This window comes from Salvelinus namaycush, chromosome 5 (assembly GCF_016432855.1).
Source record: "Salvelinus namaycush isolate Seneca chromosome 5, SaNama_1.0, whole genome shotgun sequence".
NCBI classification, from domain to species: domain Eukaryota; kingdom Metazoa; phylum Chordata; class Actinopteri; order Salmoniformes; family Salmonidae; genus Salvelinus; species Salvelinus namaycush.
The window spans coordinates 490,480-518,369 of record NC_052311.1 but is presented as its reverse complement, the minus strand read 5'-3'; the positions used below and the strand labels follow the sequence as shown (position 1 = coordinate 518,369).

Here is a 27,890-nt window from a genome sequence, read left to right as displayed (position 1 = left end):
GGAGGCCCAGACTTGGTCTGGCTGACACCAGCTCTCCAAGTCTTCCTGACAGTGTGTAGTCATGAGGGTGGCTACCCAAACTTCTTACTCCAGCCATATAGAATGATTGAGGCCTCTTGAGACCATACGGCTGTTTTTGAGGGCTTCTACCATTTTAAAGTAGTCCACTGAGTGGGACTTCCAACTTTTTTGGTTGATCCCATGACCTTTAAGAAATGAGTTACGTATGCAATCAGTTAACATGACCTTTATGAAATGAGTTACCTCAGCAGTCAGTTAACATGACCTTTATGAAATAATGAAGCCTTTGTGTTTTTTATTATTACATCAATTCTTATTTTTCGTGTTTATCCAAAAACGCCATTCATTTTCCTCATAGCCTTTGTCCAACGAAACATGGCGGAGTTAATACCTACTCTCAGACACCATAATAGGATCTACGGTCTACAGGGATGCCACAGATAGAACAATGAGCCAGATGTTTTACCAGATGTATAAATCTGAAGCATCCGGTTGGCGTCTCCACTCACCCCCAAATATGGCGATGAGAGGAAGCCCAGTGGCCAGCAGTGGGAGAAAATTGATTTTGGCTTACGATCACACTTGTAGGTGATGTCATTGCGAACTTCATAGTTAAAGGTTAAATACATTTTTTAAATGAAAAACAGGGTCCAAAGATTATAGATATACTGACAAGATACATGTCTCTTCGCCCTAACAATGGGAGTCGTTGTCCACAAAGCGGCACGGCGGGCAGTCTAGTGGTGGATACGTCTCATTATTCTAAACTTATTTTGAATATTCGATGAAGGCTGTGACGTCCACCGCCTATATTCAATATATAGAGACGCTACGTCACTAACCTCATGACATGCATAACGCTTTTATTCTCTCACAGTTGCCAGAATGTCACGTGTCATATTTTTTTTATAAGTACACTGGTAACAATTTAAGCATTACGAAACTTCTATTCGATCAAATAAACCTTGCGTAGCAAATAAGCCATTAAATGTTTTGTTGTTGACCAAATTCGACACTCTTATTGACCTCCATACAAAAACTCCATGTTTGGTGGGCGAAAAAACGACACATGCTGGAGGGAAACAGATTTTCCGCCGAGTTTTCTTCCTCTGTCGGATGTGCAGTCCGTCAAATCGAAGGCACTCCTTCAATATAAAATTGTTGAAAATGTTTGAGTAATACCATGTTCGCCTATTTAAGACATATGCTCGAATCTAGGATGTGCCTTTATGTTTCGAGAAAATGAACGACTAAGGAATCGTTTTTCACTTCTCTCATTGACTTGTCAAACCCCGGTTTGGTCTGTTTCGCAAGATGAAGTCTCGCGATGTTGCGACTCTGGATTTAGAAACTCTGCAGCCAGACTGCCCAAAGCGAAGATTTTACAAAACGTCTTTCACGCTGGTTCGATTTGTCATTCCCTGCTCGCCGTACAGAAACAATCGGACTGCGTCTTTAGTGTTTTCTTACAGCGCAAACGTGGGGTATTTTTCATGTATTTGGGGAAATAAAGTTGGCCAAAACAGCATTTAACAGGCTACAGTAGCAACCCATAACATAACACAATAAAATGGAGACAGAACACCGGTCTAAAAAGGTAGGTGGTGTTCCATTTTATGGAAAACAAACCTAGCTAGCATTGTTAGTACACTATCTAGCTTGCTAGCTAGCATATATCCCGTTGTAACTAACCCATTCATAGACAGCAGGCTCCTTTTAAATCACATTTTATTTGTCACGTACACATGGTTAGCAGATGTTAATGCGAGTGTAGCGAAATGCTTTAGTCCACTATTGAGCTAGTTGTAACGTTAGAAGTATATTTGACTACATAACATAGCTACTAATTTACCCTTTTCATCTGTGATGTAGCTTTTGTATTTTGTTTGCTAACTAGTAAATGGTTTAGTTCGGTAGCTGAGTAGACCACTTCACTTTCCCCTTTTGTAATGTCGGTGTACTTTGTTTCCACAGAGACCCTGTGGGGATGAGAAGTCCGGATCAGATCATCCTTCTGAAGAGGATGACTATGTCCCATACGTACCTGTCAAAATCAGAAAGCATCACATGGTAAACACACAGTCACACTCTCCCGTTCTTATTCCTCCCCTGTGTGTGTGTGTGTGTATATATGAGCCTGCAGCTGACAGACATGGATTAGCTATGACTGGGCAGCGCCAGAATGATTTGTGCTGTAGATCCACCAAACACAATGACCCATAACTTTCCTCCCTCCATCTCTCCCTCCACAATCAACCCCCTCACTCTGTGCCCCCCAGCAACTGAAGATGCTGCGTCTGCGAGGGAAGGTGGTAGAGGATGAGCAGAAGGATAGTGGAGGAGAGCAGAGAGATGAGGACGAGGGTCTGGGACCACGCTCTAACGTCTCCCTGCTGGATCAACACCAGGTCCTAAAGGAAAAGGCTGAAGGTAACAGTGGCAGTTTGAAATGTAATAAATTTCACAGTTAGAATTGGAATGATCATTGTTCAGTGTGGTGAATTATGGGGGTTTTGTCCATGGGTAGTAGAAAACAGAGGGTCAAACCAGTTATGGATTCTAAAATGTACAATGATCTTGAGTTGTCTTTTTGTTAAATGCTAAACTATGTTCATGTCCATAGCTCGTAAAGAGTCAGCCAAGGAGAAGCAGCTGAAAGAAGAACAGAAGATTCTGCAGAGTGTGGCAGAGGGAAGAGGTAAGAGATGTTACTGTACATACTGACCCTGTCAATGGGCCTCTGTTGTTCTTGTCCAGATTCACTTCAAGAGTGGACAACATGGTCTGTGTCGCAGGCTTTTATTCCAGCCCAGCTCTAATCGTTTGTTTCTCTTTCAGCTCTCATGTCGGTGAAGGAAATGGCCAAAGGAATCATCTATGACGACCCCATCAAAACAAGGTGTGACTCCAGATTCTAGAGAGTGACTGATAAGGGGGGGGGGGGGGGGTTTACTTTGTGGTAAATGACACCGTTTTGACAGTTCCTACCACACACCAGAATAAGCTAAATGTGATGTGTTTCTGTGCTTGTTATTTGATGTGTTTCATGTCATGCTGAGGTAATATAGCATAACCTAACATGTGTAGTTCAGTTGGTTGTCTCTGCGCTACATCCAGTAGCAATACATTCTATACTGAACTAAAATAGAAACGAAACATGCTACAATTTCAAAAGATTTCACAGAGTTACACTTCGTATCAGGAAATCAGTCAATTGAAATAAATAAATTAGGCCCTAATCTATGAATGTCAAATGACTGGAGAGGGGCGCAGCCATTGGTGGACCTGGGAGGGTATAGGTCCACCCCCTGGGGAACCAGGCCCAGCCAATCAGAATGAGTTTTTCTGCACAAAATGGATTTATTACTGACAGAAATACATCTCAGCACCCCTCCTCAGATGATCCCGTAGGTGAAGAAGCTGGATGTGGAGGTCCTGGGCTGGCGTGGTTACACGTGGTATGAGGCTGTGAGGCCGGTTGGACGTACTGCCAAATTCTCAAAAATTATGTTGGAGGCGGCTTAAGATGGCTAATGGTAGAGCAATTAACATTCAATTATCTGGAAGCAGCTCTGCTGGACATTCCTGCAGTCAGCATGCCAATTGCACGCTCCTTCATTACTTGAGACATCTGTGGCATTGTGTTGTGTGACAAAACTGCACATTTTAGAGTGGCCTTTTATTGTCCCCAGCACAAGGTGCACCTGTGTAATGATCATGCTGTTTAATCAGCTTCTTGATATGCCACATCTGTCAGGTGGATGGATTTTCTTGGCAAAGGAGAAATGCTCACTAACAGGGACGTGAACTAATATGTGCACTACATTTGAGAGAAATTAGATTTATCTGCGTATGGAACATTTCTGGGATCTTTTATTTCAGCTCATGAAACATGGGACCAACACTTTATATGTTGCGTTTATATTGTTGTTCAGTGTAAAATGTACAGTAAAGATAACGTTATTGTTTATAGTTGGTTGGCTCCACGGTACATCCTGAACATGCCCCCTGCAAGACACGACCGCGTCAGGAAGAAGTACCACATCCTGGTCGACGGTGACGGTATCCCTCCGCCGATCAAGAGCTTCAGGGAGATGAAGTTCCCACAGGGTGAGAGACACCAAACACACACTCTAAGTTCCCACAGGGTGAGAGACACCAGACACACACACTAAGTTCCCACAGGGTGAGAGAGAAACCAGACACACACACTAAGTTCCCACAGGGTGAGAGAAACCAGACACACACACTAAGTTCCCACAGGGTGAGAGACACACCAGACACACACACTAAGTTCCCACAGGGTGAGAGACACACCAGACACACACACTAAGTTCCCACAGGGTGAGAGACACACCAGACACACACACTAAGTTCCCACAGGGTGAGAGAGAAACCAGACACACACACTAAGTTCCCCACAGCGTGAGAGAGAAACCAGACACACACACTAAGTTCCCACAGGGTGAGAGAGAAACCAGACACACACACTAAGTTCCCACAGGGTGAGAGACACACCAGACACACACACTAAGTTCCCACAGGGTGAGAGAGAAACCAGACACACACACTAAGTTCCCACAGGGTGAGAGAGAAACCAGACACACACACACTTTCAACTTTCATTAAAAACCTTATTTTTCCATTTTAGTTTCGCACCCTTTTTAGTAGTAAAGTGTTGCTATGTTTTTGTAGTGGTTCAGATGGTTGACTAGTCATTCATTCCCCAACCCTCTTTAACCATGTGTTGCAGCAATCTTGAAAGGTCTGAAGAAGAAGGGAATTGTTCACCCTACACCCATTCAAATCCAGGGAATTCCAACCATGTAAGTCCAGGAGGAAACCCCTGACGGTGTGGCCCAAGGTCCTTATGATGTCAACATCAAGATATACGATGTTTAACTGGCTTCTCATTGGTTGTCTTCGCTTCGCTTCTCCGTTACTGTAAAGTTCTAAAACAATTCTAGTAAAAAGGGCGATATCAATACGATGTGATTCGTTGGTTGGCTATATCAACACGATGTGATTGGTTGGTTGGCTATATCAATACGATGTGATTGGCTATATCAATACGATGTGATTGGTTGGTTGGCTATATCAACACGATGTGATTGGTTGGTTGGCTATATCAATACGATGTGATTGGTTGGTTGGCTATATCAATACGATGTGATTGGCTATGTCAATACGATGTGATTGGTTGGTTGGCTATATCAATACGATGTAATTGGCTATATCAATACGATGTGATTGGTTGATTGGCTATATCAACACGATGTGATTGGTTGGTTGGCTATATCAATACGATGTGATTGGTTGGTTGGCTATATCAATACGATGTGATTGGTTGGCTATATCAATACAATGTGGTTGGTTGGCTATATCAATACAATGTGGTTGGTTGGCTATATCAATACAATGTGATTGGTTGGTTGGCTATATCAATACAATGTGATTGGTTGGTTGGCTATATCAATACAATGTGATTGGTTGGTTGGCTATATCAACACGATGTGATTGGTCGGTTGGCTATATCAATACGATGTGATTGGTTGGTTGGCTATATCAATACGATGTGATTGGTTGGTTGGCTATGTCAATACGATGTGATTGGTTGGTTGGCTATATCAATACGATGTGGTTGGCTATGTCAATACGATGTGATTGGTTGGTTGGCTATATCAACACGATGTGATTGGTTGGTTGGCTAAATCAATACGATGTGGTTGGCTATGTCAATACGATGTGATTGGTTGGTTGGCTATATCAATACGATGTGATTGGTTGGTTGGCTATATCAATACGATGTGGTTGGCTATGTCAATACGATGTGATTGGTTGGTTGGCTATATCAATACGATGTAATTGGCTATATCAATACGATGTGATTGGTTGGTTGGCTATATCAATACAATGTGATTGGTTGGTTGGCTATATCAATACAATGTGATTGGTTGGTTGGCTATATCAATACAATGTGATTGGTTGGTTGGCTATGTCAATACGATGTGATTGGTTGGTTGGCTATATCAATACGATGTGATTGGTTGGTTGGCTATATCAATACGATGTGGTTGGCTATGTCAATACGATGTGATTGGTTGGTTGGCTATATCAATACGATGTGATTGGTTGGCTATATCAATACGATGTGATTCGTTGGTTGGCTATATCAATACGATGTGATTCGTTGGTTGGCTATATCAATACGATGTGGTTGGTTGGTTGGCTATATCAATACGATTTCATTGGTTGTTATATTAATACGATGTGATTGGTTGGTTGGCTATATCAACACAATGTGATTGGTTGGTTGGCTATATCAATACGATGTGGTTGGTTGGTTGGCTATATCAATACGATTTCATTGGTTGTTATATTAATACGATGTGATTGATTGGTTGGTTATATCAATACAATGTGATTGGTTGGCTATATCAATACGATGTGATTGGTTGGTTGGCTATATCAACACAATGTGATTGGTTGGTTGGCTATATCAATACGATGTGATTGATTGGTTGGTTATATCAATACGATGTGATTGGTTGGCTATATCAACACGATGTGATTGATTGGTTTCCTCTGTATCTCTGTGTGTGTTCAGTCTCTCAGGCCGGGATATGATCGGTATCGCCTTCACAGGGTCAGGGAAAACTCTGGTGTTCACCCTCCCCATCATCATGTTCTCTCTGGAGCAAGAGAAGAAACTGCCCTTCTGTAAGAGTGAAGGACCCTACGGTCTCATCATCTGTCCTTCAGTAAGTCTTTCACACTGTAATGTTATGTTAGAGGTTAGAGACTGATCTTCTGTAAGAGTGAAGGACCCTACGGTCTCATCATCTGTCCTTCAGTAAGTCCTTCACACTGTAATGTTATGTTAGAGGTTAGAGACTGATCTTCTGTAAGAGTGAAGGACCCTACGGTCTCATCATCTGTCCTTCAGTAAGTCCTTCACACTGTAATGTTATGTTAGAGGTTAGAGACTGATCTTCTGTAAGAGTGAAGGACCCTACGGTCTCATCATCTGTCCTTCAGTAAGTCCTTCACACTGTAATGTTATGTTAGAGGTTAGAGACTGATCTTCTGTAAGAGTGAAGGACCCTGTACCCTGATCAGCTCCTGACTGCTTTCTCTTCATATAGTACTACTGTAATGTGTCTGATGTCCCTCTCCTCTCCCTACAGAGAGAGTTGGTTAAACAGACCCACACCATCATATAATACTACTGTAATGTGTCTGATGTCCCTCTCCTCTCCCTACAGAGAGAGTTGGTTAAACAGACCCACACCATCATATAATACTACTGTAATGTGTCTGATGTCCCTCTCCTCTCCCTACAGAGAGAGTTGGTTAAACAGACCCACACCATCATATAATACTACTGTAATGTGTCTGATGTCCCTCTCCTCTCCCTACAGAGAGAGTTGGTTAAACAGACCCACACCATCATATAATACTACTGTAATGTGTCTGATGTCCCTCTCCTCTCCCTACAGAGAGAGTTGGTTAAACAGACCCACACCATCATATAATACTACTGTAATGTGTCTGATGTCCCTCTCCTCTCCCTACAGAGAGAGTTGGTTAAACAGACCCACACCATCATATAATACTACTATAATGTGTCTGATGTCCCTCTCCTCTCCCTACAGAGAGAGTTGGTTAAACAGACCCACACCATCATATAATACTACTGTAATGTGTCTGATGTCCCTCTCCTCTCCCTACAGAGAGAGTTGGTTAAACAGACCCACACCATCATATAGTACTACTGTAATGTGTCTGATGTCCCTCTCCTCTCCCTACAGAGAGAGTTGGTTAAACAGACCCACACCATCATATAATACTACTGTAATGTGTCTGATGTCCCTCTCCTCTCCCTACAGAGAGAGTTGGTTAAACAGACCCACGCCATCATATAATACTACTGTAATGTGTCTGATGTCCCTCTCCTCTCCCTACAGAGAGAGTTGGTTAAACAGACCCACACCATCATATAATACTACTGTAATGTGTCTGATGTCCCTCTCCTCTCCCTACAGAGAGAGTTGGTTAAACAGACCCACACCATCATATAATACTACTGTAATGTGTCTGATGTCCCTCTCCTCTCCCTACAGAGAGAGTTGGCTAAACAGACCCACACCATCATCGAGTACTACTGTAAACTGCTGGAGGAAGAAGGGGCTCCACATATGAGATCAGTCCTCTGTATAGGAGGCATGTCTGTCAAAGACCAGATGGAGGTGGTCAAACAGTAAGTACTCTGAACCAGTCAGTCAACTAGTCAGTCAGTCAGCCAGTCAGTCAGCCAGTCAACTAGTCAGTCAACTAGTCAGTCAACTGGTCAGTCAGCTAGTCAGTCAACTAGTCAGCCAGTCAACTAGTCAGCCAGTCAGTCAGCTAGCCAGTCAGCTAGTCAACCAGCCAGTCAGCCAGCCAGTCAGTCAGTCAACTAGCCAGCCAACTAGCCAGCCAACTAGCCAGCCAACTAGCCAGTCAACTAGCCAGTCAACCAGCCAGTCAGCCAGCCAGTCAGTCAGTCAACTAGCCAGCCAACTAGCCAGCCAACTAGCCAGTCAACCAGCCAGTCAACTAGCCAGTCAGTTAGCCAGTCAGTCAGTTAGCCAGTCAGTCAGTTAGCCAGTCAGTCAGCCAGCCAACTAGCCAGCCAACTAGCCAGTCAACTAGCCAGTCAACTAGCCAGTCAGTTAGCCAGTCAGTCAGCCAGTCAGCTAGTCAGTCAACTAGCCAGTCAACCAGCCAGTCAACTAGCCAGTCAGCTAGTCAGCCAACCAGCCAGTCAGCTAATCAGTCAGATAGCCAGCCAGTCAGTCAGCTGTGAGGGCCAGTTTGACCTCTGACCCTGTTGAACCCGGTGTTTTATAGTGGTGTCCACATGATGGTGGCGACCCCCGGCCGTCTGATGGACCTGTTGCAGAAGAAGATGATCAGTTTGGATATCTGTCGTTATCTGGCTCTAGACGAGGCTGACAGAATGATAGACATGGGCTTCGAAGAAGATATCAGAACTATCTTCTCCTACTTTAAGGTATGGATATAAACTGGTTTAAACCTGTTGGATATAAACTGGTTTAAACCAGTTGGATATAAACTGGTTTAAACCTGTTGGATATAAACTGGGTTTAAACCAGTTGGATATAAACTGGTTTAAACCAGTTGGATATAAACTGGGTTTAAACCAGTTGGATATAAACTGGGTTTAAACCAGTTGGATATAAACTGGGTTTAAACCAGTTGGATATAAACTGGGTTTAAACCAGTTGGATATAAACTGGGTTTAAACCTGTTGGATATAAACTGGTTTAAACCTGTTGGATATAAACTGGTTTAAACCTGTTGGATATAAACTGGTTTAAACCTGTTGGATATAAACTGGTTTAAACCAGTTGGATATAAACTGGGTTTAAACCAGTTGGATATAAACTGGGTTTAAACCAGTTGGATATAAACTGGGTTTAAACCAGTTGGATATAAACTGGGTTTAAACCTGTTGGATATAAACTGGGTTTAAACCAGTTGGATATAAACTGGGTTTAAACCAGTTGGATATAAACTGGGTTTAAACCAGTTGGATATAAACTGGGTTTAAACCAGTTGGATATAAACTGGGTTTAAACCAGTTGGATATAAACTGGGTTTAAACCAGTTGGATATAAACTGGGTTTATTAAACCAGTTGGATATAAACTGGGTTTATTAAACCAGTTGGATATAAACTGGGTTTATTAAACCAGTTGGATATAAACTGGGTTTATTAAACCAGTTGGATATAAACTGGGTTTATTAAACCAGTTGGATATAAACTGGGTTTATTAAACCAGTTGGATATAAACTGGGTTTATTAAACCAGTTGGATATAAACTGGGTTTATTAAACCAGTTGGATTATAAACTGGGTTTATTAAACCAGTTGGATATAAACTGGGTTTTATTAAACCAGTTGGATATAAACTGGGTTTATTAAACCAGTTGGATATAAAACTGGGTTTATTAAACCAGTTGGATATAAACTGGGTTTATTAAACCAGTTGGATATAAACTGGGTTTATTAAACCAGTTGGATATAAACTGGGTTTATTAAACCAGTTGGGTATAAACTGGGTTTATTAAACCAGTTGGGTATAAACTGGGTTTATTAAACCAGTTGGGTATAAACTGGGTTTATTAAACCAGTTGGGTATAAACTGGGTTTATTAAACCAGTTGGATATAAACTGGGTTTATTAAACCAGTTGGATATAAACTGGGTTTATTAAACCAGTTGGATATAAACTGGGTTTATTAAACCAGTTGGATATAAACTGGGTTTATTAAACCAGTTGGATATAAACTGGGTTTATTAAACCCGTTGGATATAAACTGGGTTTATTAAACCAGTTGGATATAAACTGGGTTTATTAAACCCGTTGGATATAAACTGGGTTTATTAAACCCGTTGGATATAAACTGGGTTTATTAAACCCGTTGGATATAAACTGGGTTTATTAAACCCGTTGGATATAAACTGGGTTTATTAAACCCGTTGGATATAAACTGGGTTTATTAAACCCGTTGGATATAAACTGGGTTTATTAAACCCGTTGGATATAAACTGGGTTTATTAAACCCGTTGGATATAAACTGGGTTTATTAAACCAGTTGGATATAAACTGGGTTTATTAAACCAGTTGGATATAAACTGGTTTAAACCAGTTCTGGACACGAGGGGGCATTTTAACCTCAGATCGCTCCTGAAACATTACAACATTTAACTGTTTCTGTGTAGTGACGACTAACTGAACCAAACAGCAATGCTTTTAACATCACCCTTTATACCTCAACTAACCGGTACCCCCTGTATATAGCCTCCACATTGACTCTGTACCGTAACACCCTGTATATAGCCTCCACATTGACTCTGTACCGTAACACCCTGTATATAGCCTCCACATTGACTCTGTACCGTAACACCCTGTATATAGCCTCCACATTGACTATGTACCGGTACCCCCTGTATATAGCCTCCACATTGACTCTGTACCGTAACACCCTGTATATAGCCTCCACATTGACTCTGTACCGTAACACCCTGTATATAGCCTCCACATTGACTCTGTACCGTAACACCCTGTATATAGCCTCCACATTGACTATGTACCGGTACCCCCTGTATATAGCCTCCACATTGACTCTGTACCGGTACCCCCTGTATATAGCCTCCACATTGTACCGGTACCCCCTGTATATAGCCTCCACATTGACTCTGTACCGTAACACCCTGTATATAGCCTCCACATTGACTCTGTACCGTAACACCCTGTATATAGCCTCCACATTGACTCTGTACCGTAACACCCTGTATATAGCCTCCACATTGACTCTGTACCGTAACACCCTGTATATAGCTTCCGCATTGACTCTGTACCGGTACCCCCTGTATATAGCCTCCACTTTGACTCTGTACCGTAACACCCTGTATATAGCCTCCACATTGACTCTGTACCGGTACCCCCTGTATATAGCCTCCACATTGTACCGGTACCCCCTGTATATAGCCTCCACATTGACTCTGTACCATAACACCCTGTATATAGCCTCCACATTGACTCTGTACCGTAACACCCTGTATATAGCCTCCACATTGACTCTGTACCGTAACCCCCTGTATATAGCCTCCACATTGACTCTGTACCGTAATACCCTGTATATAGCCTCCACATTGACTCTGTACCGTAACACCCTGTATATAGCCTCCACATTGACTCTGTACCGTAACACCCTGTATATAGCCTCCACATTGACTCTGTACCGGTACCCCATGTATATAGCCTCCACATTGACTCTGTACCGTAACACCCTGTATATAGCCTCCACATTGTACCGGTACCCCCTGTATATAGCCTCCATATTGACTCTGTACCGGTACCCCCTGTATATAGCCTCCACTTTGACTCTGTACCGTAACACCCTGTATATAGCCTCCACATTGACTCTGTACCGTAACACCCTGTATATAGCCCTCCACATTGACTCTGTACCGGTACCCCATGTATATAGCCTCCACATTGACTCTGTACCGTAACACCCTGTATATAGCCTCCACATTGTACCGGTACCCCCTGTATATAGCCTCCATATTGACTCTGTACTGGTACCCCCTGTATATAGCCTCCACATTGACTCTGTACTGGTACCCCCTGTATATCGCCTCCACATTGACTCTGTACCGGTACCCCCTGTATATAGCCTCCACATTGACTCTGTACCGGTACCCCCTGTATATAGCCTCCACATTGACTCTGTACCGGTACCCTCTGTATATAGCCTCCACATTGACTCTGTACCAGTACCCCCTGTATATAGCCTCCACATTGACTCTGTACCAGTACCCCCTATATATATACTCCACATTGACTCTGTACCGTAACACCCTGTATATAGCCTCCACATTGACTCTGTACGGTACCACCTGTATATAGCCTCCACATTGACTCTGTACCGGTACCCTCTGTATATAGCCTCCACATTGACTCTGTACCGTAACACCCTGTATATAGCCTCCACATTGACTCTGTACGGTACCACCTGTATATAGCCTCCACATTGACTCTGTACCGGTACCCTCTGTATATAGCCTCCACATTGACTCTGTACCGGTACCCCCTGTGTATAGCCTCCACATTGACTCTGTACCGGTACCCCCTGTATATAGCCTCCACATTGACTCTGTACCGTAACACCCTGTATATAGCCTCCACATTGACTCTGTACCGGTACCCCCTGTATATAGCCTCCACATTGACTCTGTACCGTAACACCCTGTATATAGCCTCCACATTGACTCTGTACCGGTACCCCCTGTATATAGCCTCCACATTGACTCTGTACCGGTACCCCCTGTATATAGCCTCCACATTGACTCTGTACCGTAACACCCTGTATATAGCCTCCACATTGACTCTGTACCGGTACCCCCTGTATATAGCCTCCACATTGACTCTGTACCGTAACACCCTGTATATAGCCTCCACATTGACTCTGTACCGGTACCCCCTGTATATAGTCTCCACATTGACTCTGTACCGGTACCCCCTGTATATAGCCTCCACATTGACTCTGTACCGTAACACCCTGTATATAGCCTCCACATTGACTCTGTACCGGTACCCCCTGTATATAGCCTCCACATTGACTCTGTACCGGTACCCCCTGTATATAGCCTCCACATTGACTCTGTACCGTAACACCCTGTATATAGCCTCCACATTGACTCTGTACCGTAACACCCTGTATATAGCCTCCACATTGACTCTGTACCGGTACCCCCTGTATATAGCCTCCACATTGACTCTGTACCGTAATACCCTGTATATAGCCTCCACATTGACTCTGTACCGTAACACCCTGTATATAGCCTCCACATTGACTCTGTACCATAACACCCTGTATATAGCCTCCACATTGACTCTGTACCGTAACACCCTGTATATAGCCTCCACATTGACTCTGTACCGTAACCCCCTGTATATAGCCTCCACATTGACTCTGTACCGTAATACCCTGTATATAGCCTCCACATTGACTCTGTACCGTAACACCCTGTATATAGCCTCCACATTGACTCTGTACCGTAACACCCTGTATATAGCCTCCACATTGACTCTGTACCGGTACCCCATGTATATAGCCTCCACATTGACTCTGTACCGTAACACCCTGTATATAGCCTCCACATTGTACCGGTACCCCCTGTATATAGCCTCCATATTGACTCTGTACCGGTACCCCCTGTATATAGCCTCCACTTTGACTCTGTACCGTAACACCCTGTATATAGCCTCCACATTGACTCTGTACCGTAACACCCTGTATATAGCCCTCCACATTGACTCTGTACCGGTACCCCATGTATATAGCCTCCACATTGACTCTGTACCGTAACACCCTGTATATAGCCTCCACATTGTACCGGTACCCCCTGTATATAGCCTCCATATTGACTCTGTACCGGTACCCCCTGTATATAGCCTCCACATTGACTCTGTACCGGTTCCCTCTGTATATAGCCTCCACATTGACTCTGTACCGGTACCCCCTGTATATAGCCTCCACATTGACTCTGTACTGGTACCCCCTGTATATAGCCTCCACATTGACTCTGTACTGGTACCCCCTGTATATCGCCTCCACATTGACTCTGTACCGGTACCCCCTGTATATAGCCTCCACATTGACTCTGTACCGGTACCCCCTGTATATAGCCTCCACATTGACTCTGTACCGGTACCCTCTGTATATAGCCTCCACATTGACTCTGTACCAGTACCCCCTGTATATAGCCTCCACATTGACTCTGTACCAGTACCCCCTATATATATACTCCACATTGACTCTGTACCGTAACACCCTGTATATAGCCTCCACATTGACTCTGTACGGTACCACCTGTATATAGCCTCCACATTGACTCTGTACCGGTACCCTCTGTATATAGCCTCCACATTGACTCTGTACCGTAACACCCTGTATATAGCCTCCACATTGACTCTGTACGGTACCACCTGTATATAGCCTCCACATTGACTCTGTACCGGTACCCTCTGTATATAGCCTCCACATTGACTCTGTACCGGTACCCCCTGTGTATAGCCTCCACATTGACTCTGTACCGGTACCCCCTGTATATAGCCTCCACATTGACTCTGTACCGTAACACCCTGTATATAGCCTCCACATTGACTCTGTACCGGTACCCCCTGTATATAGCCTCCACATTGACTCTGTACCGTAACACCCTGTATATAGCCTCCACATTGACTCTGTACCGGTACCCCCTGTATATAGCCTCCACATTGACTCTGTACCGGTACCCCCTGTATATAGCCTCCACATTGACTCTGTACCGTAACACCCTGTATATAGCCTCCACATTGACTCTGTACCGGTACCCCCTGTATATAGCCTCCACATTGACTCTGTACCGTAACACCCTGTATATAGCCTCCACATTGACTCTGTACCGGTACCCCCTGTATATAGTCTCCACATTGACTCTGTACCGGTACCCCCTGTATATAGCCTCCACATTGACTCTGTACCGTAACACCCTGTATATAGCCTCCACATTGACTCTGTACCGGTACCCCCTGTATATAGCCTCCACATTGACTCTGTACCGGTACCCCCTGTATATAGCCTCCACATTGACTCTGTACCGTAACACCCTGTATATAGCCTCCACATTGACTCTGTACCGTAACACCCTGTATATAGCCTCCACATTGACTCTGTACCGGTACCCCCTGTATATAGCCTCCACATTGACTCTGTACCGTAACACCCTGTATATAGCCTCCACATTGACTCTGTACCGTAACACCCTGTATATAGCCTCCACATTGACTCTGTACCGGTACCCCCTGTATATAGTCTCCACATTGTTATTTTACTGCTGCTCTTTAATTATTTGTTACTTTTATTTTCTATTTACTTATATATTTTTTACACTGTAAGGTCTCTATACATGTTTGTATTCGGCGCATGTGATAAATTTGATTTGATTTGCAGGGCCAGAGACAAACTCTTCTGTTTAGTGCCACCATGCCCAAGAAGATCCAAAACTTTGCCAAGAGTGCCCTGGTCAAACCCATCACCATCAACGTGGGCCGGGCCGGCGCTGCCAGCTTGGACGTCATTCAGGTACAACACACCAGCGGAAAAATGATTGATCCGTCCCCAATACCGTAGCACCCTGTTCCCTATATAGTGTACTGCCTCGTCAAAATTTGTCCACTGCCTTGGTCAAAAGTAGTGCACTATTTGGGGAATGGGGTACAACTTGGGAAGCAACCTAATAACTTTAATAATAAATTCACAGGAATATCGTAAATTAAATAGGTTTGTGTACTTTTGCCACTGACTTGCAAATGGACTTTTTGATATAATAATGACTATTAAAATGTTTACATTGATTGTTTTTACATTGTATTTAATTTACAGGAAGTGGAGTATGTGAAGGAAGAGGCTAAAATGGTTTACCTGCTGGAGTGTCTACAGAAGACCCCTCCTCCGGTTAGTAACAACCTGTCGGGTTCACCTAGGGGTCATGAAAAGGGTTGTACCAAAATGTTTGATGTATTAGAATAATTGATTATGCTTATGTTTTATTAATAGAAGGGGAGGGGTTATAAGACTCCTCCCTCTTTACATTTATAGGGTCCTAGACTACAGATTAACAATATATATATTCATTATATAGTTTTAGAATTGGTCCACAGTTGTTTGCACACTCACTCACTCACTCACTCACTCACACACACACAAAGAAGACCCCTCTTATAAATGTGTGACTGAGACAGAACTCTGCAGGGGAGTGTGGGAGATAACAGGACTAGTCAGACATTCTACAATAAATCAACTTTGGGGAGGGGACGTTTATTGCCTAGCTTTTAGATAAACACTGAAGCTCTCTGTTTGTATAGCTGTGGATGCAGGGGTTTGGTCTCAGGAGTAAAAAGGTAATGACGTAGTCAGTGACATCACTAAGGCGGGACTTCGGTTTAATTAAAAAACTTGAGACCTTTTGTTTGATGCAGAACTTCCTCGGAAACGTGCGTGCTATGTTCCTGTTTGTCAACTTCTGTCAACTTTAATTACATATATTGTCATAATGCTAATTTCACCAATGAGCCAATGATGATTGACAAGGACGAACGAAACGAACCCTAACAACCCCTCCTCCGGTTAGTAACAGCCCCTCCTCCGGTTAGTAACAGCCCCTCCTCCGGTTAGTAACAGCCCCTCCTCCGGTTAGTAACAGCCCCTCCTCCGGTTAGTAACAGCCCCTCCTCCGGTTAGTAACAGCCCCTCCTCCGGTTAGTAACAGCCCCTCCTCCGGTTAGTAACAGCCCCTCCTCCGGTTAGTAACAGCCCCTCCTCCGGTTAGTAACGGCCCCTCCTCCGGTTAGTAACGGCCCCTCCTCCGGTTAGTAACGGCCCCTCCTCCGGTTAGTAACGGCCCCTCCTCCGGTTAGTAACGACCCCTCCTCCGGTTAGTAACGACCCCTCCTCCGGTTTAGTAACGGCCCCTCCTCCGGTTTAGTAACGGCCCCTCCTCCGGTTTAGTAACGGCCCCTCCTCCGGTTTAGTAACGGCCCCTCCTCCGGTTTAGTAACGGCCCCTCCTCCGGTTTAGTAACGGCCCCTCCTCCGGTTAGTAACGACCCCTCCTCCGGTTAGTAACGACCCCTCCTCCGGTTAGTATGTTGTTTAATCAGAAGGTAAGATGGTAGTGTTGTTGTTGTTTAATCAGAAGGTAAGATGGTAGTGTTGTTGTTGTTTAATCAGAAGGTAAGATGGTAGTGTTGTTGTTTAATCAGAAGGTAAGATGGTAGTGTTGTTGTTGTTTAACTTTTTATGGCTGCAGGGGCAGTATTGAGTAGCTCTGATTAAAGGTGCCCATTTCAAACTGCCTCGTACTCAATTCTTGCTCGTACAATATGCATATTATTATTACTATTGGATAGAAAACACTCTCTAGTTTCTAAAACCGTTTGAATTATATCTGTGAGTCAAACAGAACTCATTTGGCACAAACTTCCTGACCGGGAAGTGGAAAGTCTGAAATCGAGGCTCTGTTCTTCTTCCTGCCTATAAATGGGCATGAGACGTAAGAGTCTACGTGCACTTCATAGACCTTCCCCTGGATGTCAAGAGGCTGTGAGAGAAGAAATTTAGTGTTTATCTTGGTCTGAAGTGGAATACAAGCTCTTTGTATGACGTGTCCCTCATTTCCGGTACTCTGGGGAGCGCGAGGTGGACAGTGGGATTGCCTTCTGTTTAGCTGCCGTTATGGACGACTACTATCTCCGGCTTTGATTTTATTTGATACATGTGACCATATCATCGTAAAGTATGTTTTTTCAATATAGTTTAATCAGATTATTGAATTTTTTTCGGGAGTTTTGCCGTGTTCCGTTCTCTTTGTTTGTTGACATGGAGAGATCCGTGCTACTTGGCTAGTGCGCTTGCTAAATGAAGAGGGAAAGTTGCCGTTCTAAATCCAAACAACGATTGTTCTGGACAAAGGACACCTTGTCCAACATTCTGATGAAAGATCAGCAAAAGTAAGAAACATTTTATGATGCTATTTCATATATCTGTCGTACATGTGAACTAGTCGTGGGCGCCCAACGTTTGGGTACTCTAGCTATACCGAAGCTGCATATCGTAATGAAGTTATTTTTAGAATTCTAACACTGCGATTTCATTAAGAACTAATGGATCTATCATTTCCTATACAACATGTATTTTTTAGTTATGTTTATGAATAGCTATTTGGTCAGAATATGTGTCAGAAAAAGTGTCAGGAAAAATCCGGACGTAGTGGGAAAAAGTAGCTAAGTTAGCACAATGTGTAACCATTGATTTCAGCTCTAAATATGCACATTTTCGAACAAAACATAAGTGTATGTATAACCTGATGTTATAGGACTGTCATCTGAGGAAGAAAATCAAGGTTAGTCAAAAATTATATATCTTTTGCTTGTTTGTTACGATCACTTACTTTTGCTACTGGGAAATTGCTTGTGTTTTTGGCTTTTGTGGTAAGCTAATATAACGCTATATTGTGTTTTCGCTGTAAAACACTTGATAAATCGGAAATATTGTCTGGAATCACAAGATGCCTGTCTTTCAATTGCTGTACACTATGTATTTTTCAGAAATGTTTTATGATGAGTATTTAGTTATTTGGCGTTGGTGTCTGTAATTATTCTGTCTGCTTTCGGTGCAATTTCTGATTGTAGCTGCAATGTAAACTATGATTTATACCTGAAATATGCAAATTTTTCGAACAAAACATAGATTTATTGAATAACATGTTATAAGACTGTCATCTGATGAAGTTGTTTGTTGGTTAGTTTGGTTGGTTCTTGGTTAGTTAGGTTGGCTTTGTGCATGCTACCTGTGCTGTGAAAAATGTCTGTCCTTTTTTGTATTTGGTGGTGAGCTAACATAAATATACGTGCTGTTTTTGCTCTAAAACATTTTAAAAATCGGACATGTTGGCTGGATTCACAAGATGTGTACCTTTCATTTGCTGTATTGGACTTGATAATGTGTGAAAGTTAAATATTTTAAAAAATATATATTTTGAATTTCGCGCCCTGCACTTGAGCTGGCTGTTGTCATAAGTGTACCGACACCGGGCTGCAGCCATAAGAAGTTATTCAGAAGGTTAGATGGTAGTGTTGTTGTTGTTTAATCAGAAGGTAAGATGGTAGTGTTGTTGTTGTCTAATCAGAAGGTAAGATGGTAGTGTTGTTGTTGTTTAATCAGAAGGTAAGATGGTAGTGTTGTTGTTGTTTAATCAGAAGGTAAGATGGTAGTGTTGTTGTTGTTTAATCAGAAGGTAAGATGGTAGTGTTGTTGTTTAATCAGAAGGTAAGATGGTAGTGTTGTTTAATCAGAAGGTAAGATGGTAGTGTTGTTGTTGTTTAATCAGAAGGTAAGATGGTAGTGTTGTTTAATCAGAAGGTTAGATGGTAGTGTTGTTGTTGTTTAATCAGAAGGTAAGATGGTAGTGTTGTTGTTTAATCAGAAGGTTAGATGGTAGTGTTGTTGTTGTTTAATCAGAAGGTTAGATGGTAGTGTTGTTGTTGTTTAATCAGAAGGTTAGATGGTAGTGTTGTTGTTGTTTAATCAGAAGGTAAGATGGTAGTGTTGTTGTTGTTTAATCAGAAGGTAAGATGGTAGTGTTGTTGTTGTTTAATCAGAAGGTAAGATGGGAGTGTTGTTGTTGTTTAATCAGAAGGTAAGATGGGAGTGTTGTTGTTGTTTAATCAGAAGGTAAGATGGGAGTGTTGTTGTTGTTTAATCAGAAGGTAAGATGGTAGTGTTGTTGTTGTTTAATCAGAAGGTAAGATGGTAGTGTTGTTGTTGTTTAATCAGAAGGTAAGATGGTAGTGTTGTTGTTGTTGTTTAATCAGAAGGTTAGATGGTAGTGTTGTTGTTGTTTAATCAGAAGGTTAGATGGTAGTGTTGTTGTTGTTTAATCAGAAGGTAAGATGGTAGTGTTGTTGTTGTTTAATCAGAAGGTAAGATGGTAGTGGTGTTGTTGTTTAATCAGAAGGTAAGATGGTAGTGGTGTTGTTGTTTAATCAGAAGGTAAGATGGTAGTGTTGTTGTTGTTTATTCAGAAGGTAAGATGGTAGTGTTGTTCTGTCTCCCAGGTGTTGATGTTTGCTGAGAAGAAAGCAGACGTGGACGCCATTCATGAATATCTCCTGCTAAAAGGAGTGGAGGCTGTGGCTATCCACGGAGGAAAAGGTAAGATCACTAACCCCCCTAGTTTTCCTACCTCAACCACTAGTCCCCTGCCCTTAACATGTGCCCTAGTGCTGAAAGGAGTGGATGAAATGGTAAGATTAAAACCCCAAACTCCTGCTGTGACTACCTAAATAGGGGTGCTATTTCATTCCCACTCTGCTATGTGTTTCCAGACCAGGAGGAGCGTACCAAGGCCATCGAGGCCTTTAAGGAAGGGAAGAAGGATGTGTTGGTAGCTACTGATGTGGCGTCTAAAGGTCTGGACTTCCCTGCTATACAGCACGTGGTCAACTATGATATGCCAGAGGAGATAGAGAACTATGGTAAGACTTCACATCTCAATCAATAAAACGTTTTTTACATTTTGGTCATTTAACAGAATAATCTGAGAGTAACCTGGCCCAGTGCGAGAGTAACCTGGCCTAGAGAGAGAGTAACCTGGCCTAGAGAGAGAGTAACCTGGCCTAGAGAGAGAGTAACCTGGCCTAGAGAGAGAGTAACCTGGCCTAGAGAGAGAGTAACCTGGCCTAGAGAGAGAGTAACCTGGCCTAGAGAGAGAGTAACCTGGCCTAGAGAGAGAGTAACCTGGCCTAGAGAGAGAGAGTAACCTGGCCTAGAGAGAGAGAGTAACCTGGCCTAGAGAGAGAGCGTAACCTGGCCTAGAGAGAGAGCGTAACCTGGCCTAGAGAGAGAGCGTAACCTGGCCTAGAGAGAGAGCGTAACCTGGCCTAGAGAGAGAGCGTAACCTGGCCTAGAGAGAGAGCGTAACCTGGCCTAGAGAGAGAGCGTAACCTGGCCTAGAGAGAGAGCGTAACCTGGCCTAGAGAGAGAGCGTAACCTGGCCTAGAGAGAGAGCGTAACCTGGCCTAGAGAGAGAGCGTAACCTGGCCTAGAGAGAGAGCGTAACCTGGCCTAGAGAGAGAGCGTAACCTGGCCTAGAGAGAGCGTAACCTGGCCTAGAGAGAGAGTACATGTTACCCCATTTCTTCTCATATTTCTGTTCATATCTCCCCTCAAGTGCACGTTATTGTTCCCCCTAAATCTCATGTATTCCCTCTCTATAATCAGACTCATCCACTGTGACTGACTAAAACAAAAGTCTGTTGTTTTGTGTTCCAGTCCACAGGATTGGTAGAACCGGTCGATCAGGGAAGACTGGGATCGCCACCACTTTCATCAACAAAGGCTGTGGTAAGAAACAAGCCGTCACTTGATTCTCTACATTTATCCATCATCTTGGTTTCCATTGCATGTTCTGGAGTCTGCATCCATGGCTGTTGTATCAGATGCCTCTTAAAACAGATTTGTAGAGAAAACACCTGGTACTTAATTAGGGTTCTTAATTAGGGTACTTAATTAGGGTACTTAATTGGGGTACTTAATTGGGGTACTTAATTGGGGTACCTAATTGGGGTACTTAATTGGGGTACTTAATGAACAGAAAATGTTTTTAAAAAAACATGCTAATAATAATTTGCAACAGAAAATAAAAATGACGCTTGGATAAGTCCAGGTAGCGCCTCGCTATTTCAGTCCTGTTCTTCCTTTTGGATCTTCTTGAACACGACCCTTGAAATGTTCCCTCCTATAGATGAGTCCGTGCTGATGGATCTGAAGGCCCTGCTGATAGAGGCCAAGCAGAAGGTTCCTCCTGTTCTTCAGGTCCTACAGACAGGAGACGAGACCATGCTGGATATCGGAGGTAACACTAATCCTAATCTCTTTCTGCTACTTACTCTCCCTCCTTCCTTTCTCTCTCTCACGCTCTCTCTGTTGATAAATATGTGTCTCTCTCTGTTGATATATAGGTATATATATACAGTTGAAGTCAGAAGTTTACATACACCTTAGCCAAATACATTTAGACTCAGTTTTTCACAATTCCTGACATTTAATCCTAGTAAAAATTCCCTGTTTTAGGCCAGTTAGACTTACCACTTTATTTTAAGAATGTGAAATGTCAGAATAATAGTAGAGAGAATGATTTATTTCAGCTTTTATTTCTTTCATCACATTCCCAGTGGGTCAGAAGTTTACATACACTCAATGACTATTTGGTAGCATTGCCTTGAAATTGTTTAACTTGGGTCAAACGTTTCGGGTAGCCTTCCACAAGCTTCCTACAATAAGTTGGGTGAATTTTGGCCCAATCCTCCTGACAGAGCTGGTGTAACTGAGTCAGGTCTGCAGGCCTCCTTGCTCGCAAAGGTCAGGGCTTTGTGATGGCCACTCTAATAACTTGACTTTGTTGTCCTTAAGCCATATTGCCACAACTTTGGAAGTATGCTTGGGGTCATTGTTCATTTGGAAGACCTGTTTGCGACCAAGCTTTAACTTCCTGACTGATGTCTGGAGATGTTGCTTCAATATACCCACATAATTTTCCACCTTCATGATGCCATCTATTTTGTGAAGTGCACCAGTCCCTCCTGCAGCAAAGCACCCCCACAACATGATGCTGCCACCCTCGTGCTTCACGGTTGGGATGGTGTTCTTCGGCTTGCAAGCCTCCCCCTTTTTCCTCCAAACATAACGATGGTCATTATGGCCAAACAGTTCTATTTTTGTTTCATCAGACCAGAGGACATTTCTCCAAAAAGTACGATCTTTGTCCCCATGTGCAGTTGCAAACCGTAGTCTGGCTATTTTTATGGCGGTTTTGGAGCAGTGGCTTCTTCCTTGCTGAGCGGCCTTTCAGGTTATGTCGATATAGGACTCGTTTTACTGTGGATACAGATACGTTTGGACCTGTTTCCTCCAGCATCTTCACAAGGTCCTTTGCTGCTGTTCTGGGATTGATTTACACTTTTCGCATTAAAGTATGTTCATCTCTAGGAGACAGAACGCGTCTCCTTCCTGAGCGGTATGACGGCTGCGTTGTCCCATGGTGTTTATACTTGCGTACTATTGTTTGTACAGATGAACGTGGTACCTTCAGGCGTTTGGAAATTGCTCCCAAGGATGAACCAGACTTGTGGAGGTCAACAATTTTTTTCTGAGGTCTTGGCTAATTTCTTTTGATTTTCCCATGATGTCAATTAGCCTATCAGAAGCTTCTAAAGACATGACATCATTTTCTGGAATTTTCCAAGCTGTTTAAAGGCACAGTCAGCTTAATGCATGTAAACTTCTGACCCACTGGGATTGTGAAACAGTGTATTATAAGTGAAATAATCTGTAAACTATTGTTGGACAAATGACTTGTGTCATGCACAAAGTAGATGTCCTAACCGACTTGTCAAAACTATAGTTTGTTAACAAGAAATTTGTGGAGTGGTTGAAAAACGAGTTTTAATGACTCCAACATAAGTGTAAACTTCCTACTTCAACTGTATGTGTTTCTCTCTCTTTCTGTTGATATATATGTCTCTGTCTCTGTTGATATATATGTCTCTGTCTCTGTTGATATATATGTCTCTGTTGATATATATGTCTCTGTCTCTGTTGATATATATGTCTCTGTCTCTGTTGATATATATGTCTCTGTTGATATATATGTCTCTGTCTCTGTTGATATATATGTCTCTGTCTCTGTTGATATATATGTCTCTGTTGATATATATGTCTCTGTTGATATATATGTCTCTGTTGATATATATGTCTCTGTTGATATATATGTCTCTGTCTCTGTTGATATATATGTCTCTGTCTCTGTTGATACATATGTCTCTGTCTCTGTTGATATATATGTCTCTGTTGATATATATGTCTCTGTCTCTGTTGATATATATGTCTCTGTTGATATATATGTCTCTGTCTCTGTTGATATATATGTCTCTCTCTCTGTTGATATATATGTCTCTGTCTCTGTTGATATATATGTCTCTGTCTCTGTTGATATATATGTCTCTGTCTCTGTTGATATATCTGTCTCTGTCTCTGTTGATATATATCTCTCTGGCTCTGTTGATATATATGTCTCTGTTGATATATATGTCTCTGTTGATATATATGTCTCTGTTGATATATATGTCTCTGTCTCTGTTGATATATCTGTCTCTGTTGATATATATGTCTCTGTCTCTGTTGATATATATGTCTCTGTCTCTGTTGATATATATGTCTCTTTCTCTGTTGATATATATGTCTCTTTCTCTGTTGATATATATGTCTCTCTCTCTGTTGATATATATGTCTCTGTCTCTGTTGATATATATGTCTCTGTCTCTGTTGATATATATGTCTCTGTTGATATATATGTCTCTGTCTCTGTTGATATATATGTCTCTGTCTCTGTTGATATATATGTCTCTCTCTCTGTTGATATATATGTCTCTCTCTCTGTTGATATATATGTCTCTGTTGATATATATGTCTCTGTTGATATATATGTCTCTGTCTCTGTTGATATATATGTCTCTGTTGATATATATGTCTCTGTTGATATATATGTCTCTGTCTCTTGATATATATGTCTCTGTCTCTTGATATATATGTCTCTGTCTCTTGATATATATGTCTCTGTCTCTTGATATATATGTCTCTGTCTCTGTTGATATATATGTCTCTGTCTCTGTTGATATATATGTCTCTGTCTCTGTTGATATATATGTCTCTGTCTCTGTTGATATATATGTCTCTGTTGATATATATGTCTCTGATATATATGTCTCTGTCTCTGTTGATATATATGTCTCTGTCTCTGTTGATATATATGTCTCTCTCTCTGTTGATATATATGTCTCTGTCTCTGTTGATATATATGTCTCTGTTGATATATATGTCTCTGTCTCTGTTGATATATATGTCTCTGTTGATATATATGTCTCTGTTGATATATATGTCTCTGTCTCTTGATATATATGTCTCTGTCTCTTGATATATATGTCTCTGTCTCTTGATATATATGTCTCTGTCTCTTGATATATATGTCTCTGTCTCTGTTGATATATATGTCTCTGTCTCTGTTGATATATATGTCTCTGTCTCTGTTGATATATATGTCTCTGTTGATATATATGTCTCTGTTGATATATATGTCTCTGTTGATATATATGTCTCTGTCTCTGTTGATATATATGTCTCTGTCTCTGTTGATATATATGTCTCTCTCTCTGTTGATATATATGTCTCTCTCTCTGTTGATATATATGTCTCTGTCTCTGTTGATATATATGTCTCTGTCTCTGTTGATATATATGTCTCTCTCTCTGTTGATATATATGTCTCTCTCTCTGTTGATATATATGTCTCTCTCTCTGTTGATATATATGTCTCTCTCTCTGTTGATATATATGTCTCTGTTGATACATATGTCTCTGTTGATACATATGTCTCTGTTGATACATATGTCTCTGTCTCTGTTGATATATATCTCTCTGGCTCTGTTGATATATATGTCTCTGTTGATATATATGTCTCTGTTGATATATATGTCTCTGTTGATATATATGTCTCTGTTGATATATATGTCTCTGTTGATATATATGTCTCTGTTGATATATATGTCTCTGTCTCTGTTGATATATATGTCTCTGTTGATATATATGTCTCTGTTGATATATATGTCTCTGTCTCTGTTGATATATATGTCTCTGTTGATATATATGTCTCTGTTGATATATATGTCTCTGTCTCTGTTGATATATATCTCTCTGTCTCTGTTGATATATATGTCTCTGTCTCTGTTGATATATATGTCTCTGTTGATATATATGTCTCTGTCTCTGTTGATATATATGTCTCTGTTGATATATATGTCTCTCTCTCTGTTGATATATATGTCTCTGTTGATATATATGTCTCTGTCTCTGTTGATATATCTGTCTCTGTTGATATATATGTCTCTGTCGATATATATGTCTCTGTTGATATATCTGTCTCTGTTGATATATATGTCTCTGTCTCTGTTGATATATATGTCTCTGTCTCTGTTGATATATATGTCTCTTTCTCTGTTGATATATATGTCTCTGTCTCTGTTGATATATATGTCTCTGTCTCTGTTGATATATATGTCTCTTTCTCTGTTGATATATATGTCTCTGTCTCTGTTGATATATATGTCTCTGTCTCTGTTGATATATATGTCTCTTTCTCTGTTGATATATATGTCTCTGTCTCTGTTGATATATATGTCTCTTTCTCTGTTGATATATATGTCTCTGTCTCTGTTGATATATATGTCTCTGTTGATATATCTGTCTCTGTCTCTGTTGATATATATGTCTCTGTCTCTGTTGATATATATGTCTCTTTCTCTGTTGATATATATGTCTCTGTCTCTGTTGATATATATGTCTCTTTCTCTGTTGATATATATGTCTCTCTCTCTGTTGATATATATGTCTCTGTCTCTGTTGATATATATGTCTCTGTTGATATATCTGTCTCTGTCTCTGTTGATATATATGTCTCTGTCTCTGTTGATATATATGTCTCTTTCTCTGTTGATATATATGTCTCTGTCTCTGTTGATATATATGTCTCTGTTGATATATCTGTCTCTGTCTCTGTTGATATATATGTCTCTGTCTCTGTTGATATATATGTCTCTGTCTCTGTTGATATATATGTCTCTTTCTCTGTTGATATATATGTCTCTGTCTCTGTTGATATATTCCTATCGCTCAGCTTCTGCTGCTTTTCTGTCACTCATTTCTCCTTTTCTATTCACAGAAGTTATTATTTTTTTAAATAGTTTATTTCTGTAACTATGATTTAGTAGCCCAGATGTCTGCCATGTCTTGGCCTGGTTCCTCCCCCATTCTAACCTACCGGTTGTTTTTCTTGTTACTGTTTCCCAGGAGAGAGAGGCTGTACGTTCTGTGGTGGTCTGGGTCATCGTATCACAGACTGTCCCAAACTGGAGGCCATGCAGACCAAACAGGTCACCAATATCGGACGCAAAGACTACCTGGCACACAGCTCCATGGACTTCTGAGTTTACTTCACGGAATACTCAAAATACTGTCACCTACTTAATGCTGTGCCTGGTTTGTTTTGCCAGGTACAATGGGGACAAATTGGGATTGTCCCAAAAGGATTGTTCCAAGTGCACGTCAAATAGTATTTGAGATAGGATTTTGACCCAGCAGGTCCGCTTGATATACATGGCTCTGTGAGACTGACATGTTTGGGATGCCCTTGCTTCTCAGAGCATTCGTGGAATAGAGGAAGTAACATGTATTTTTTATTGTTGCCCAACATTGTCCCCCGGGGCTGATAAGATAAAGACAGAATCGCTCTGTATGTATAAAAGGTTTAACTATTTTTCTGCAACTCTCTATTTCTCTTATCTGTTTTATTATTTTCTGTTTTGTATTAAAAATTAAATAAAATTTCACTGCAACGTTAATAAATCAATTTTACGAACCACATCAGACTTTCCACTGTGCTTATTTTAATGGACAGTGGAACGATTTAGTAACTTCGGACTGTAGAAATGTGTGTTGAAATACCGCGGTCTTCGATAGAATTACCTTCAGAAAGGGAAGTGTCTTCCGTAACCATGGTGAACACGATAAGAATTTTTAGATTATAACTAAGAATGAGTTTAATCATCGCACTACAACTCTGTTACGATCTGTTTTCATTTAT

At 41.6% G+C, this 27,890-nt stretch overlaps 1 protein-coding gene across 1 annotated transcript; it reads left to right on the top strand.

Moving 5' to 3' along the window:
- The first annotated feature begins 1,001 nt into the window (after positions 1–1,001).
- Positions 1,002–27,670, top strand: LOC120047833 (probable ATP-dependent RNA helicase DDX41). Its single transcript, XM_038993377.1, has 17 exons — positions 1,002–1,618; positions 1,996–2,091; positions 2,301–2,451; positions 2,645–2,719; positions 2,860–2,920; positions 3,995–4,131; positions 4,775–4,847; positions 6,629–6,782; positions 8,145–8,281; positions 8,914–9,076; positions 15,592–15,723; positions 16,024–16,095; positions 20,255–20,351; positions 20,525–20,674; positions 21,471–21,542; positions 21,943–22,053; positions 27,098–27,670. Exons 1-17 carry the CDS (start codon positions 1,592–1,594, stop codon positions 27,232–27,234), a joined length of 1,845 nt encoding a protein of 614 aa, XP_038849305.1. The 5' UTR covers positions 1,002–1,591; the 3' UTR covers positions 27,235–27,670.
- Positions 27,671–27,890: the final 220 nt, after the last annotated feature.

Coding starts and splice junctions, on each gene's coding strand:
- LOC120047833 (XM_038993377.1), top strand. CDS start 1,592: ATGGAGACAGAACACCGGTCTAAAAAG. Junction 2,720..2,859: donor GAGTGTGGCAGAGGGAAGAG/GTAAGAGATGTT, acceptor TTTCTCTTTCAG/CTCTCATGTCGGTGAAGGAA. Junction 22,054..27,097: donor GACCATGCTGGATATCGGAG/GTAACACTAATC, acceptor ACTGTTTCCCAG/GAGAGAGAGGCTGTACGTTC.